At 43.7% G+C, this 15,969-nt stretch overlaps 1 protein-coding gene across 8 annotated transcripts in view; it reads left to right on the forward strand.

The window, feature by feature from the left end:
- The window catches only part of LOC140716771 (rho GTPase-activating protein 32-like), a 518,900-nt gene extending 504,006 nt beyond the window's left edge, over positions 1-14,894 (forward strand). For all 8 annotated transcript variants that reach the window (XM_073029618.1, XM_073029623.1, XM_073029624.1 and 5 more), the window contains 2 exons: positions 4,763-5,103; positions 9,169-14,894. In XM_073029618.1, coding sequence (XP_072885719.1) covers positions 4,763-5,103; positions 9,169-11,475 — 2,648 coding nt within the window. In that variant the 3' untranslated portion in view covers positions 11,476-14,894. The remainder of the gene's footprint in view (positions 1-4,762; positions 5,104-9,168) is intronic.
- Positions 14,895-15,969: the final 1,075 nt, after the last annotated feature.

Genomic DNA, 15,969 nt, shown 5'->3' on the forward strand with positions numbered 1-15,969 from the left:
TTGGATGAGAACATTTACACACTGTCACCCTTCGTTGGGAGATGCTCATTGAGCATGCTATATTTCAGTACGGTATCTGTACACAGTTACATAGTTGTAATACACAACGGTCTTGGTATTAGGTCTTGTGCTGTTGGACTGGTTGGTGTTTGTCCTTGTAGACCTAAAAAAGTAACTGTTTCCAAAAGTATCGAAAAACAAACTATTACTTGTTTTTCATGAATACGTTCTCTTTCATACTGTGAATCATCATTGTGGATAAAAACACTTTTTGCATGCTAAGTTATTATGCACTATGTTCAGTCTGCACATAGATTTTAATCAGCACAAGATTAGTATTTGTCACTCTCTGTTGCAACCAATGGCAAATAATTATAGCAACCTTCCTGTTCCTAACTGGAACCGATTTGTGCCAGAAGACTCTTGCATGAGTAACAGCAGCTTTAAGGTATTGAACACAGATTCTTTCTGAGTGTGAGCTTTGAAGATTTAGGAATTGAGAGTGGGTAGTGAGTGAGATCACGGTGTCATATCAATCCAGGGATAGGGATGGGGATATTGGCATAGTGTTGCACTTATTTTTACAGAGATCTTTTGTAGCTCCTTGCCTTTCTATTTCTCATTGGAGTGGGGAATATGCCATTGAAGCCCAGGACAGTGGGAGTAAGAACTAAACAGATTGCTGGTGAAGTGTTTCACTGATTCCTCACATGGCAGAGTTAGTGTGCTAGCACAGTTTCTATCAGCTTAGATGTGAGATTGTAATATTGTATTATCAACTCCTGCATTGCAGGTGTTGCTTTTCATCCCACTGGAGGAATGATTCTGCAGTGTTGCATTCTGATCCAGGAATGGAGGTGAAATTTGCACGGTGTCATTCTCAGTGTAGGAATGGGGAGGCAGGATTTAAGTTCTTTAGGTGCTGCCTGCTCCTCTGTGTTACTCTCTATTCTTCATGAACCAAGTTTTCAGACTTTTCATTGGAAGAGCAAAGTGGACATCTAGTGATCCGAACCAACATAAGTAAACAGATACAAATAACAGCTGTCAGGAGCAGGAACAGGGGCTGATTCAACTGTTGGTTGACTAACACAGGTCTTGGGCTAATGATTTCCATTCAGTGGCTGTGATTGCTGAGACCACTTACTCATTTTAGTCTTAGAATTAACAGGAAACAGTACAAAATGATCAGTTACATCTATTCTTCAGTGGAATTGCAAATATTAATTCATTTGCTAAACTTTCAAGAAGTTTGCTGACAACCCAAGTTTGGCTGAGTTGGAGTTAGAAGTTTGTGAACGGGTGCAGGGGGACGTAGATCAGTTTGGAAATGGCAACAGACGGAACTTAATCCAGCTAACTGTGAGATAATGCATTTTGGGATACCAAATACTTACAAACGTTATACAGTAAAAGATAGGAAACAGCACTGAGGGGCATCCTTGTAGGAAGATTTACTAGTACCACTTTGTCTAATTTAAACTAGACTAGCAGAGGGTGGGACCCAAAGAAGTAGTGTGGCAGATAGGAAAGTTGAAGTAAATATAAGTTAAAGTGAACAAGTCCAAAAGGCCAATCAGGCAGGGCAGGACATGGAGTGAGGAAAATTTGACAGGCTAAACTGCATTTATTTTAATGCAAGTAGCAAGTGAGCTCGAGGCACAGAGGTACATGGGGCCGACATATCTGTTACAGAAACATGGTTGAGGGACGGGCAGGACTTGCAACTCAGTGTTCTACGGTATAGATGCTATAGGCTCTATAGAGGTGGAGATAAGTCAGGAGGGAGAGCAGTAATATAGGTTAGGGAGAACATCATAGCAGTACTTATGAAATTCCTTGGGAACATTGAGTGAGGCTATTTTGACGGGATTGCACTCCAGTAATTAATGGGAAGTAGAGGAGCGATATGTAGGGAGACCACAGGTGATGATTTTATCTTCCCTAGGATTGAACGAACATCCATAGTGCAAAGGGATTAGTGTTCAGAATTTGGTAGGTCTGTGTGGTAAGATCACGGTTCGATTCCTGCTGCTGTATGTAAGGGCCTTTTACGTTCTCCGCATTACTGCATGTGCTTCCTCCCATATTCCAAAAACGTGGTTAGGGTTAGTGAGTTGTGGGAATGTTGCATTGGCACCAGAAGCTGCCCAGCCGAACCCTCACTAATTCAATTTGATGCAAACAACTTATTTCACTATATGTTTCAATGTACAAGTGACAAAAAAAGCTAATCAATCTGACGTGCCAGATTGAGCACGTTGGGATTATTAACCGTAATTCCATTTTAAAATAAAAATGGAAAGTGGTAGGACTGGTCCACAAGTTAAAAGTCCTAATTGGGGCAAGGCATATTTTATAGTAATTTTATATCTTTACACTGTACTACTGCTGCAAAAAAGAAAACAAATCTCATGTTATATAAGCCGGTGATAATAAAACTGATTCCCGACGTTAGTCAGGAACTTGCCAAGATTGACTGGGAGAGGCTATTTGCAGGCAAAGGGAGGTCTGGCAAGTGGGAGGCTTTCAAAAGTAAGATAAAATTCAGGGCCAATATGTTGCTGGTAGAGTGAAGGGTAAAGCTGGCAGGATGAGGAAATCCTGGTTGACTAGGGATATTGAAGGCTCCGGTAAGGAAAAAGAAGTGAACAGATGTCACATATAGGCAGATGGATCAAGCTAATCCTTTGAGGAGTACAAGAGATGCAGGAGTACATTTAACAAGGAAATCAGAAGGGCAAAAAAGAGAGCATCAGATGACTTTGGCTGAGAAGGTGAAGGAAATTCCTAAAAGATTCTATAATTATGTTATGGGAAAATAACTACGGAGAGAATAAATCCCTCTGAGGATCAGGGTGTTCATTTACACTGTATGGGGAACCACAGGAGAACCAAGGATGGATTAGGGATAGCCAGGATAGCTTTGTACATTGGAAATTGCGTCTGACAAATTTGGGTAAGTTTTTTTTGAAGAGGTGACCAAGACAATTGATGAGGGCAGAACGGTAGATATTGTCTATGTGAATCTCAGCAAGGCTCGTGGCAAGATCCTGCATAGTTGACTGGTTTGGAAGGTTAGATCACATGGTGGGCTAGTCAATTGGATACAAAATTAGCTTGCTGGATGAAGGCAGAGGGTGATATTGGAGAATTGTTTTTCAGGCTGGGGGCTTATGATAAATGGTGTGCCACAGGGTTGGTGCTGGGTCTTTTATTGTCTGTTTTATATATTAATGATTTGGATGAGATTGCAGGTGGCATGATTAGTAAATTGGCAAAATTGGTGGTATAGTGGACAGTAATAAACATCTAATGTTACAACAGGATTTAGATCAACTTTGAAAACGAGCAAAGGAATGACAAATGGTATTTAACCCAGACAAGTGCGAAGTGTTGCATTAAAGTTAAATCAGGGCAAAGACATACACTGCTGAATAGCAGCACCCAGGGGAGTGTTATAGAACAGAATGGCCTAAAGGCTAGCACATAGGTCCCTGAAACCAACGACACGTTGGTCAGGGTTGTGAGGAAGGCATATGGTATATTGCCTTCATCAGACTGGACTCTTGAGTACAAGAGTTGGAATGCCATGATGCACCTGTACAAGCTGTTGGTGAGACCACATTTACACATGTTTCTTGGATTTTTAGCTTCCCTGTCGGTAATGATGTGATTGAATTAGAGACGGTATAGACACAATTCACTAGAATGTTACTGGAATTGGAAGTCTCGAGTTAAAAGGAGTAACTACATAGGCTTATCACAAACAAGAGAAAATCTGCAGATGCTGAAAATCCAAGCAGCACACACAAAATGCTGGAGGAACTCAGCAGGCCAGGCAGCATCTATGGAAAAGAGTAAACAGTCGCCGTTTTGGATTGTGACCCTTCATCAGTCCACAGATTCAGCCTGGCCTGCTGAGTTCCTCCAGCATTTTGTGTCTGTAACTACACGCGCTTGGACTGTTTTCATTGGAGTGAAGGAGGCTGAGGGGTGACCTTACAGTGGTTTTTAAAATCACGAGGGGCATAAATGGTAGTCACAGTCATTTTCCCAAGCTTGATGTATCTAGAACTATGTATGTTTAAGATGAGATGGGAAAGATTTAAAGTGGAGAGGCAGGTTTTCCACACAGAGGGCTGTGGATATATTGACTGAGCTGCCTGGAGTTGTGAGAGGAGGAGGCATGGACAGGTGCATGGATATGAAAGATTTAGAGGAATATGGGTCAAATGTGGGCAAAAGAAATCTTGCTCAAGTAGGCATCTTGCCCAGCATGAACAAATTGTACCAAAAGGCCTGTTTCCATACTGTATTACCTTATCGCTCATGACAATGAGGGGAGGTAACATTTCCTGGGATGTGTCTCTAATTAGAAACTAATGATGACAAGATCTATTAAGCTGCTCACTGGGACCATTAAATGCTTTCAACATCTTGAAGAGCTTTCATTGTGTAATTTCTGAAAGATTTTCTTCAGTACCTGGTGAATTGGTAATTAAGAAATGTGACTACAAATGCAAAGTTCACACAGAAGACAATTAGACAATGTAATTTTTTTGTCACAATGGGCAAAGACAAAAACATCATTTGGAAACAAGAATATAATGTAAGTATCATGAAAGGTTGGGACAATTATTTCAGTGAAAGACAACAGAGATGGTTGTAAGACTGCCTGTAGCTTTTATCAAGTTGCCACTATTACTAAAAGGTTATAGCCTATTTGTAAATGTATTTAAACCTTCTGTTTTCTCTGCAGCAACTCAAGTGGAATCCCCTCAGGAGGCTCCAGTGGTTAGCTCTGTGCCTCTAATTCCACCACCTCCACCTCCAAAGAGTGCTGCTCGTTTGCTGGCATTGGCCCTGGCAGAAAGTGCCCAACAGGCTACTGTCCACTCTCAGAAGAAGCCTCATGCAGGGGCTCAGGGCTCAGGGGACCAGCATCTGCACACCACACCTTGGACAGAACTGTGTTCAGCAGCGGGTTCAGCACTTCCTACAGCCAGCCGTCAGACTACTGTACAGCCAAGTGTCGAACCGCAGCCAGCTACGGGCCAGGTTCCCCCAAGCACTGTGCCAGGACCCACAGCTTCAGGCCAGGTAAGGGAAGAGAAAATGTAATCTGTCAACTGGACTCTGGATATCTGCAGCAATATAGATCGGAAGTTTGAATGGAGGGCATTTCACTCACGTCCACTACCCGAGTAGAACAAGGCAGTGTCGGATCGCGGCAATGTAAATTGAATTCTGACCAGTGACCAATCCGTGTTTGGGATTAGTTAGCAAGGGCAAATTAAAGGAAGGCAGGGGCACTCAGTTAGGACATCGAGATGCCAGGCAGGATAGTTGAATGCAACCCTGGCAGGATGTGGGAAAGCAGCGAGACCTCCAGGGTCCCTGATAACTGCAACTGTGAGACACCTCCAGCTACAGCTTCTAACAGATCGTGTTAAGGAGCTGGAACTGGATGAACTCCGGATCATTTGGGAGGTTGAAGTGGTGATAGATAAGGACATAGAGGTAGTACACCCAAAGTGCAGGACACAGGAAAATAGGTGACAGAAAGGGGTTAAGGAGCGAATGCAGAGTGGCCCTGTGGCCATGCCCCTCAACCACAGATAAATCACTTTGCATACTGTTGAGGGGGGAAGGGGTGGGGAGTTGACCCAAGAGGAATGTCACAGTGGTTGGGTCTCTGGCACTGAGTATGGCTCTGTGACTCAGAAGAGAAGAGACGAGTTGTGGTGATAGGGGATATGTTAGGGGAACGAACAGGAGTTGCTGTGGGCAAGAACGAGATTCCAGGGTTGTGATCTCAGGATTGCTATGTGTGCCACGTGCTACTGAGGCTAGAACTGGGAAGAACAGTTTAATGTGTGGCTAAGGAGTTGGTGTAAGAGGGAGGGCATAAGGTTTTTGGATCATTGGGCTCTCTTCCAGGGAAAGTGGGACCGGTACAGAAGAGACAGTTTGCTCCTGAACAGGAAGGGGACTAATATCCTAGTGGAAAGGTTTGTTAACGCTGCATGGCGGGGTTTAAACTGGAGTTACAGTGGGATGGGAACCAGAGTGCCAGAACAGTTAACGGAGAGGATGTGGAGACAGATGTTGGGAAGACCTCAGACAATGTCAGGAATCAAAAGGTTACACATGGTACAACCAGTGTCCTGAGCTAAGTATATTCCAATGCAAGAAGTATCGTAGGAAAGGCGGATGAGTTCAGGGCATGGATCAGCAACTGGAATTATGACATTGTAGGCATTAGTAAGGCTTGGTTACAGGGGTGGGGGGGTGGCAGTACTGCTTGCTCAATATTTGGGGTTCTGTTGTTTTAGATGTGACAGAGCAGGAGGGATTAAATGAAGGGAGGTGGCGTTACTAGTCAGGGAAAATGTCATGGCGGTGTTCAGTCAGGCCAGACTGGAGAACTCGACTAGTGATGGATTATGGGTGAAACTGAGAAATAAGAAAGGTATGACCAAGTTAATGGGACTATATTACAGGCCACCCAACAGTCTTAGGGATTTAGAGGAACAAGTTTGTAGAGGGATCACAGGCTGTTGCAAGAAACATAAGGTTGTTATAGTAGGTGATTTTAACTTTCCACATATTGACTGGGTCTCCCATACTGTAAAGGGACTAGATGGGCTAGAGTTTGTCAGATGTGTTCAGGACAGTTTCCTTAATCATTACGTAGAAGTCCCCATGCAAGAGCATGTGATACTGGATCTGCTATTAGGGAATAAGGCAGGGCAGATCACAGTAGTTTGTGTAGGGAAATACTTTACATTCAATGACCATAATGCCATTATTTTCAAATAAATATGGAAAGAGATAGGTCCGGTCTGCATGTTGAGATTCTAAATTGGAGAAAGGCAAGTATGAACAAAGGAGGTCCTTATGGAGTACAAGAAATGCAAGAGAACACTTAAGAAGAAATCAGAAAGACTAAAAGAAGGCATGAAGTTGCTCTAGCAGACAAGGTGAAGGAGAATCCTGAAGGATTCTACAGGTATGTTGAGAGCAAAAGGAGTGGAAAGGACAAAATTGGTCCTCTGGAAGACCAGAATGGTAATCCATGTGTGGATGTGCGAGATCCTAAACACATTCTTTGCATCTGTATTTACTCGGGAGATGGTTACACAGTCTAAAGAAGTGAGGGAAAGTGGGAACAATTTCATGGACCCTGTACAGATTACAGAGGAGGAGGTGTTTTACAATCCTGAGACAAATCAGGGTGGATAAATCCTCAAAGTCTGACAAGGTGTTCCCTCAGACCCTACAGGAAGCAAGTGCAGAAATTACCACAGCCTGGCAGAGATATTTAAAACATCATTAGCGACAGGAGAGGGACCAGAGGATTGGTGGATAGCCAGTGTTGTTCCACTGTTTAAAAAAGGCCCTAAACAGAAACCAGGAAATTATAGGCCGGTGAGCCTGACATCAGTTGTGAGAAAGTTATTGGAAGGTATTCTAAGGAGCGGGATATATTTGGATAGACATGGACTGATTAAGGATAGTCAGCATGGCTTCATGCATGCTAGGTCATGCCTAACCAATCTTAGAGTTTTTCGAAGAAGTTACCAGGAAAGTGAATGAAGGCAAGGCAATGGATGTTGTCTACATGGACTTTAGTAAGCCATTTGATAGGATCCCACATGGGAATCTATTCAAGAAGGCTCAGTCACTCAGCATATGAGATGAGGTAATAAATTGGATTAGACATTGGTTTTGTGGGAGAAGCCAAGGAATGGTAGTAGATGGTTGCCTCTCTGACTGGAGGCCTGTGACCAGTGGTTTGCATCAGGAATTGATGCCGGGTCCTTCGTTGTTTGTCATCTATTTCAATGATCTGGATGATAATGTGATTAACTAGATCAGCAAATTCGCAGATGACCCCAAGATTGGGGGTGTAGTAGACAGTGAGGAAGGCTGTCATGGCTTGCAGAGGGATCTGCATCAGCTGGGAAAATGGGCTGAAAAATGGCAGATGGAATTCAGTGCAGACAAGTGTGAGATTTTGCACCTCAGTAGGACCAATCGATAGGTCTTGCACAGGGAACAGTAGGGCACTGAGGAGTGTGGTGGAACAAAGGAATACAGGTCCATAATTTGTTGAAAGCAGTGTTACAGGTAGATAGGGTTACAAAGAAAGCTTTTGGCACATTGGCCTTCATAAATCAATGTATTGAGTACAGAAGATGAGATTTTATGTTGAAGTTGTATAAGACATTGGTGAGGCCTAATTTGAAGTATTATGTAGTTTTGATCACTTACCTGCAGGAAAGATGTAAAGAAGGTTGAAAGAGTACAGAGAAAATTTACCAGGGATGTCAGTTCTGGGGGACCTGGATTATAAGGAAAGGTTGAGTAGGTTAGGACTGTATTCTTTAGAACGTAGAAGATTTGATGGAAGTATACAAAATTATGAGGGGTATAGATAGGGTAAATGCAAGCAAGCTTTTTCCATTGAGGTTTGGTGGGACTACAACCAGAGGTCATGGGCTAAGGGTAAAAGGTGAGAAGTTTAACAGTAACATGAGTGGAATGAAGGGTAACCTGGTGCAGGTCAATGGAAATGGGCATTCTCTATGACTCAGCTACTTCTCACTCAGTTTAGCATGGCACTTGCTCAGAAGGTTCACCCATTGTTTGTCTTTATATTTTATAATACCATACAGTATCAAAGCACAAAATTTTATTTGTTGCTCTATTTACATCAGGTAGCTAAATGAAAGAAAGAAAAGGGGCCATTCTCTCATTCAAATATACATTTTAAAACTTGGTATACAGTTAAAATGTTATTAAGTTCTATTAGTTCACTGCGAATGAGTGAAAGATTTCAGATCTGTATAAAGTGCACCTGAGATTACAGTCCTCGAACTGAGCCTCCCCGTCAGGGAATCTGTACTCACACACATTATCTCGGAGTGATTGGAGGAGAACAGTGGGATTCCATTGTTCAAGCTGGCAAAGAGAAAATGAAAATGGAAGGTTGCTAATTACACATCACGGATATTAAGCTTCAGGCATCAAATCTGAACAGAGAATCATTCACAGTATGGGGTTTAAGAGAGGAAACACTGGGAATTGAAATAATGTAAGAATAAAATGTTTCTTGGAGATGGTGGTTTTTGGTTCACCTCCTGTTTTTTCACATTCTAGGTTCGAACAGCAGTGTCTCCAGGAGTTCCTGTCAAGCAATCTGAACCACGCGAGCTCGAGCAGGCCGGGTCGGCTCTCGGCCCCGGTACTGGCTGTGTTAATCGAGCTGCCACAGGCCTGGACATTCACTGTGGACATCAGGGGAAAGCAAGAGGCAATGCCCAAGCACCAGTTACACACCCAAGAGCAGAGTCTGCCCCTGTGGATCACAGTGTCTACGGTGCCAGTCCACCAGTGCCTCCCCTCCGATCAGTGGAAAGCAGGGTGCCACCTAATCATTCCGGGTCTGAGACCATTACAGCCTCCAACTTCCATTCATTCCTGGCTTCAACAACGATTCCATCATCCATTGAAGATGCTTTACCCCAACCTCCTCCTCCCAAGCCACCTTTTCTGTGCCAGTCACATCCTTATCATTCCAAGATGGAATCCTTACCAGATATGGATAATCACTTCCACCAGAAGCATGCTCATTCCATGAAGCCTGTCTTGTACCAGTGCCGGGCTGACAGTGTCCCTCAGCACTTATCCTGTCCATCCAGGTCAGAGAGCACTCCACAACATCTGCACTATGGTTCCCGGCCTGAAAACATTCCCGCAGCCGCATCTCGTTTCAACAATTTTACCAGCCAGCCCAAAGCGGTCTCCGTTCACCTTCCCAAACCTCGGCTGTCCCGGTCAGATTACGTCCCGGTGGGGAATCCAGTCATGCGACCGTTTGTGTGCCCACATTCCCAGTTTGAGGAGCCTGTATACCCAGCGATAAGGCGGGTGCACTCTCTGCATGTGCCATCATCTTCCATCAGGTCGGTTCCCATTTCAAGAACTGAGGTGCCTCCAGATGATGAGCTCTACTATTATCAGAGACCGATCTACCAGTACAAGCCCTGCCAGGCTCCACCACTTCAGTCAGATTACCATGTCACTCAGCTGCAGCCATACTTTGAAAATGGTCGAGTCCAGTACAGGTACAGCCCTTACTCCACCTCTGGACTTAACCTGCACGGGACTGACTGTATGATTTATGATCTTGCCGATTCCTACGGTTCAGTAAGGCTAAGGCATTTCCATTCTTTCACGAGCCGAGATATCCCACCCTACGTGGGTAGATTTCAGGGTAAAGTCTTCCCATATCCCAGTGCACCTCCATATCCACGCAGCGCTGCGCATGCCAATGCAATGAGTAGGGAGCACAGTTTTGTGAGTCGAGATGTGCCACCATCTCCAGATGTGAAGCTGGCGCACATGATGTGGGACCCAGAGGAAATTGAGAAGTCCCGCTTCCAGTCCATTCGCCGAGAGGTCCGCAGCCGCCAGAAGACCAAGGGGTTAGTAATGTCGCAGTATGACAACGTGTCCCCCAACTTGCAGGAAGAATTTGGCGGCCTAGAGATCAGCCACTCCAGAAGTAAGTCAGATCCTGGGAAAACTGGCATGGTGGTGAGTGAGGGAAAAGAGAGATGGCATCCTGCCACCTCAAAGAGCTCAGACATTGATCCACAGTATGTCCGTCAGTCACCAGACTGTGAGCTGGACAGTGGAGCGTACCTTGAGCCAACGACTCCTCACCACCAACCCTTTGGAAACGGGCAACTTGAAAAGCCAGCACTTCCTCAAAAACAGAACCCCAACAGGACCAGAAGGCCACAGGAACCTGCCTATGACCAAACACAATATGATTCCTGTCAAAGGTCCTCTACAGATTCCAAAGGGGGGCAGACGTACAACACACATTCTGCAGGTTATGGCTTGAAGCATAGGCCAGATCACCCAGAATCGCGAACATATCCATCCGCAACTGGTAAATACATGCTTGCTTCTCATGAGCCTTTACAGACTTATGAAGATTCCTTTCGGACAGCAATTGACAGGCCAGATTTAGAGAGAGCAAAAGTGAGAGGAGCTGGAGGGGAGCACCCTACCAGAGACTGTTACACCAAGGAGGGCGAGGAGCTTGCCAAGCCATTGTTATCGAGCCAAGCTGAGAGGAGTTATGGCACCAAATTCCAGCAGCATCCCGAGCCACTGGGAAGGGAACAGTCGCTGTCGTACCCATACCCCTGCCTTGGCCACCCGAGCAGTAAGCGGCACAGTACACTGACGGTGATGTCTCAGTATGATAACTTGGATGACTGTCACACTCTGGCTCAGCAGCAGAAACGAGGGCTGGGAGGAAGTGCCCCATATGTACCTCCGAGCTACAGTCAACCCCCAGGCAGGACATTTAGCACTGCTTTGGGCCAGGGAAGCTTCATATCTACAGAGCTGGCAATGCAGAGGGCTGAGACAGAAGTACACGTGGAATGAGCAGAAGTTTTACTCTGTACAGTCTCTGCTGGGCAGTGGACTGTTTTATTTTTCAAAAGATAACCCGAGTACTGTTTTTAAATGCATAGTATGTGGAATGTTGGGCCTTCTGTGTTGTGTATTTTGAGCACATATATGAAATGTGAGACTGCATTTTGTGCCCTCGGTGAATGACTCTCAGCTTAGTGTTTACGATTGTCAAGATTCTGCACGAGGCTCAACACTTAAAGGGGATTATCTTCCTAAATTCCTTCTAACAAGAACAGTTACTGTTCAGTAGAGCTGCTGGGGAGAAGTTGTTAATTCTCTCTGCCTTGATCAAATCCCCACCTCCCACACACTGGCTCTCATTTTCTGCTGCAGGGCTGGCTCTGTCTTAGTCAACCCTCAACTCACATACAGGTGCGTAAACACGCGCACGTGCACACACACACACACACACGCAGGCACAGACACACACGCACACCCCTCCTGTTATAGCTGTCTCTGTCTACACCCAATCACCTCTCAACCACATGCTCCGGTTGAATAAATAATTACGTATGTTCCGATACACTTCCTCTCTGGTAGTAAACAGTCTCAGAAGGCTGGTCCTTTTCTATTTTGAAGTTTAGTTTATTTGAAGCACAGTGCTTCACTTGGCTTTCTAACCAGTCACCAGTGATGAAAAATAACTACACAAAGTACCACCTGCCTAATGCTGAGTGACCACCTCAATGTCAGCCTTAACCGGAAGATATTCCAGTTTGGGAGTAGGTAAATTCAGCTGATTTTAGATAAACTTTTTTTTTTAAACCTATTATCCTTCTATGTAGATACTAACATACTGTTCTAGGCATCCTAACTAACAAATTGTGCCATTTGATTTGATGTACCAAGGCTTTAATAATTTTCGTATCCAGTTTAGAGTCCTGTATATTAATTGAGTCCAGACCTGTCACCTCGAGTATTCTCCCTGTGCATCTACCTGTATAAACAGGCTACAGACAGCACTCGGCACAGATTCTGCATTAAAATTTATAGATAGCGTTCAGCAAGGGTCATTGAAAGTGAGAAATCCTCCATCACAGACCTCAGTGTACTGAGATTATCCTTCAGACTAGTGGGACTGCTGGTGTCTTTATTAGTCACTGGAGCCAGCAGGAGAATGTTTAGACAATTGTCATATTGTTTCAAGCAGTAACAGAAGTAGTGGAAATACTTTGCAGGGTAACAAGAGTTAACAGTCCAGACTTTCCATCAGGGCAGGAGATGAGTAACTTTTAAACTAGATCAGAGGTGGTGTCAGTGAGAAGTGTGTACGTGGAGCAGTGGGTGGGAAATAACATTGCAGAAGGTTTGAGAGAAGGTGGCAGGTAAGGGAAATTAGATGGCTAAAGGAACAATAGTCTCGGGTAAAGTGGATGTTTTTCAGAAGAGACATGGAACCAGCAGTTCAGAAAAGGTGGAAATGATAAGAGTAGGCCGCTGGAGTGCGAAAAGCACGGGCAGTCTGGCTAACTGGGGATTTTTAATGTGGTTCAGGAATGTCAAGAAAGATGTGTAGACCCTGAGGGTGCAGGCCACTGTCTCAGCCATGTATTTAACAGGGATCCCACCCAAGGCTGCACCCACTGCAGTATTTTCCATTGTAGTGTTGTCACCAAAGCTGTTGCATTGGTGTTGATATAATTGTAGCATTTGCTGGCCTCTCTGTTAGTAAAACTAGCCAGAAAGTTGTTATTCATGAAAAGGCTAATAGTTTAACTGAATGTGTAACTCTAATGACGGTGACATCCCCAACAAAATTAGGTAATCCTTTTGAAATTGTTGCCGGAATATTCATACGACATATTGGCGCCATGGTAGCGTAGCAATTAGCGCAACACTATTACAGCTCGGGGCGTTCTGGAGTTCAGAGTTTAATTCCGGTACAATTCTGTAAGGAGTCCCTGTATGTCCTCCCCGTGGAATGTGTGGGTTTTCCTCCAAGTGCTCTGGTTTCCTCCCACAGTCCAAAGACATTCCGGGTAGGTTAACTGGTCATTGTAAATTATCCCGGGATTAGTTTAATGTTAATTGGGTTTGTCGGGGTTTGCTTGGGTGGCATGGCTCAAAGGGCCGTCTCCGCACTGTATCGATAAATAAATAGATAGATATTCAGTCAGAAAGGGGCAATATGCAAGGCTGCAGTCATCACTGGCTGGGTGTGTAGCGAACATTCTTCATTAACTGAAATTGGATCATTACATCCACAACCTCCACTAAATTATGCAACGTGCGGAAGGTAAACTGAAGTAGAACCCTTTCTGCAGGTCAGTTCTGCAACAGTTCAGCTGTCTGTGTTTGTGCTTGTGTGTGATAGACCTCAGTTAGATCTCTTCCTATCAAGTATAAAGCTAATTTCAAAGAGTTGTGCATTGTTTCAGTGAATAGAGTACACTGTACAGTGGCAAAACAAAGTGGAAACAAACTAAGATGTCTGGAAATATACAGCAGGCACATGTCAGTCTGTGAGTGTGAGGTGGATTTTAGATGCCACAGCTGTCCCTACATGAACTTGGCTCATTGGGTACACTGTGCATTTCTAGCATTTTCAAATTTTATTTCAGATTACCACTATTCCCATTATATTTAAGATGGGAATGAAACCCTCTGAATAATTAAGGGTCTTACATATGTTGGTTAATGTACAGGAATAACGATTTATCCTCAGTAAAAATTACATGCTGTGACATCACCTGTAAACTTAGCTGTGACCCCTCAATCAGCAAGCTTGTTTAGATAACTGCGGCGTACTCCATATAAGATAGTGTAAAATGGGCTCTGACCTCCTTCGGATTATCATTAATGCATTGTCAGTCTTAATATATGAAGGGGTCAGTGTTGCTGCAGCTCCAGTTAGAGCTAGCTATTGTGTCAAACCGTGGTAAGAGCATGAAGTGTATGTTTCACCCAGTGCCTGAAAAACCAAGTCAAGATCGTTTGTACTTAACTTGTGCTAATGAGACATAATGTTTGAAAAACACATCAGTGGTTTTATTTAAGAGAAATATAATAGCCCAAGTTTGCAACACACCTGAATTCCTGATGAATCCAGTCCTGGGAATCTGTCTCCCAGCTATCAATTGCTACCTGTAATTGATCTCTATTTTCTGTGTCTTTTTGAGTTTGTCTTGGTGTAAAGAGTGATGAGCAAACCTGGTGTAATTAAGTGTAAATACTGGATTCTGTTTGTGATTCCTGTACATACTGAACACTTCCCTGCTGCTGGCTAATGCCAATTGTGTATTGGAACCAGAGTTTCTGTTCTTTTGTACTGAATCCTGATGAAGCTGGACTTGCACAATTCAGCAGTATTGCGTTGTTCCATCACACAGGATCTCAGCTGCATTACATAAAAAAGGCAACATCAACTAAAAACATCTTGGCTCTGGTTTACTCAGGAGTTAGTGTCTAAAATCTTAAAGATGACTTAAGGGATCCACAATGTGGTTTGCACAATCTGGACCGTAACTTAACATATCTCTTGTCTCTGTTCTAATGAATTACATTCAGGACAAAATGTGTGTGTTTCCCCTGCAGAAGTACACATGCCAACCATAGACTGATACCCTTCAGTGTGGCTCTCTATCATCGGTCATCACCTGCAGTGCAGTTTTAGCAGGGTAATATCCAGGAGGCTTTGAGATACTTTCCAACCTCATCAGCTAAGGAGTTACAAAAAAAAAAAAATCTCCTGAATTACTTACATTACAGTTGCAAGAAAAAGTTTGTGAACCTTTTGCAATTATCTGGTTTACTGCATTAATTACTCATAAAATGTAATCTGATCATCTTCTGTCACAATAATAGACAAACACAATCTGCCTATACTAATAACACACAAACAATTGTACTTTTCTTGTCTTTATTGAACAGATTGATTAATCATTCACTGTCCAGGCTGGAAAAAGTGTGTGAACCTTTATATTTAATAACTGGAAGAATCTCCTTTAGCAGCAGTAACCTCCACCACACATTCCCTGTAATTGCTGATCAGACTTGCACAATGGCAAGGAGGAATTTTAGACCATTCCTTCATACAAATCTGTTTCAGTTCATCAATATTTCTGGGATACCTTGCATGGACAACCCTCTTCAGGTCATGCCACGGCATCTCAATTGGGTTAACGCCTAGACTCTGACTTGGCCATTCCAAAACACAAGTTTTTCTTATTTTTAAGGCATTTTGTTGTTTATTTACTTGTATTTTGGATCATTTACTTGTTGCATCGTCCAACTTCTATAAGCTTCAGGTAATGGACTGCTACCCTGACATTCTCCTGTAAAATGTCTTGATACAATTTTGAGTTCATTGTTCCCTCAAGCTGTCCAGGCCCTGAGGCAACAAAGCAGCCCCAACCCATGATACTCCTTCCACCATGCTTCACAGTTGGGATGTGGTGTTGGTGTGCAGTGCCCTTCTTCCTCCAAACATAGAAGTGTGTATTTCTGCCAAAAAGTTAACTCTTG

This window comes from Hemitrygon akajei, chromosome 26 (assembly GCF_048418815.1).
Source record: "Hemitrygon akajei chromosome 26, sHemAka1.3, whole genome shotgun sequence".
In the NCBI taxonomy this organism is placed as follows: Eukaryota; Metazoa; Chordata; class Chondrichthyes; order Myliobatiformes; family Dasyatidae; genus Hemitrygon; species Hemitrygon akajei.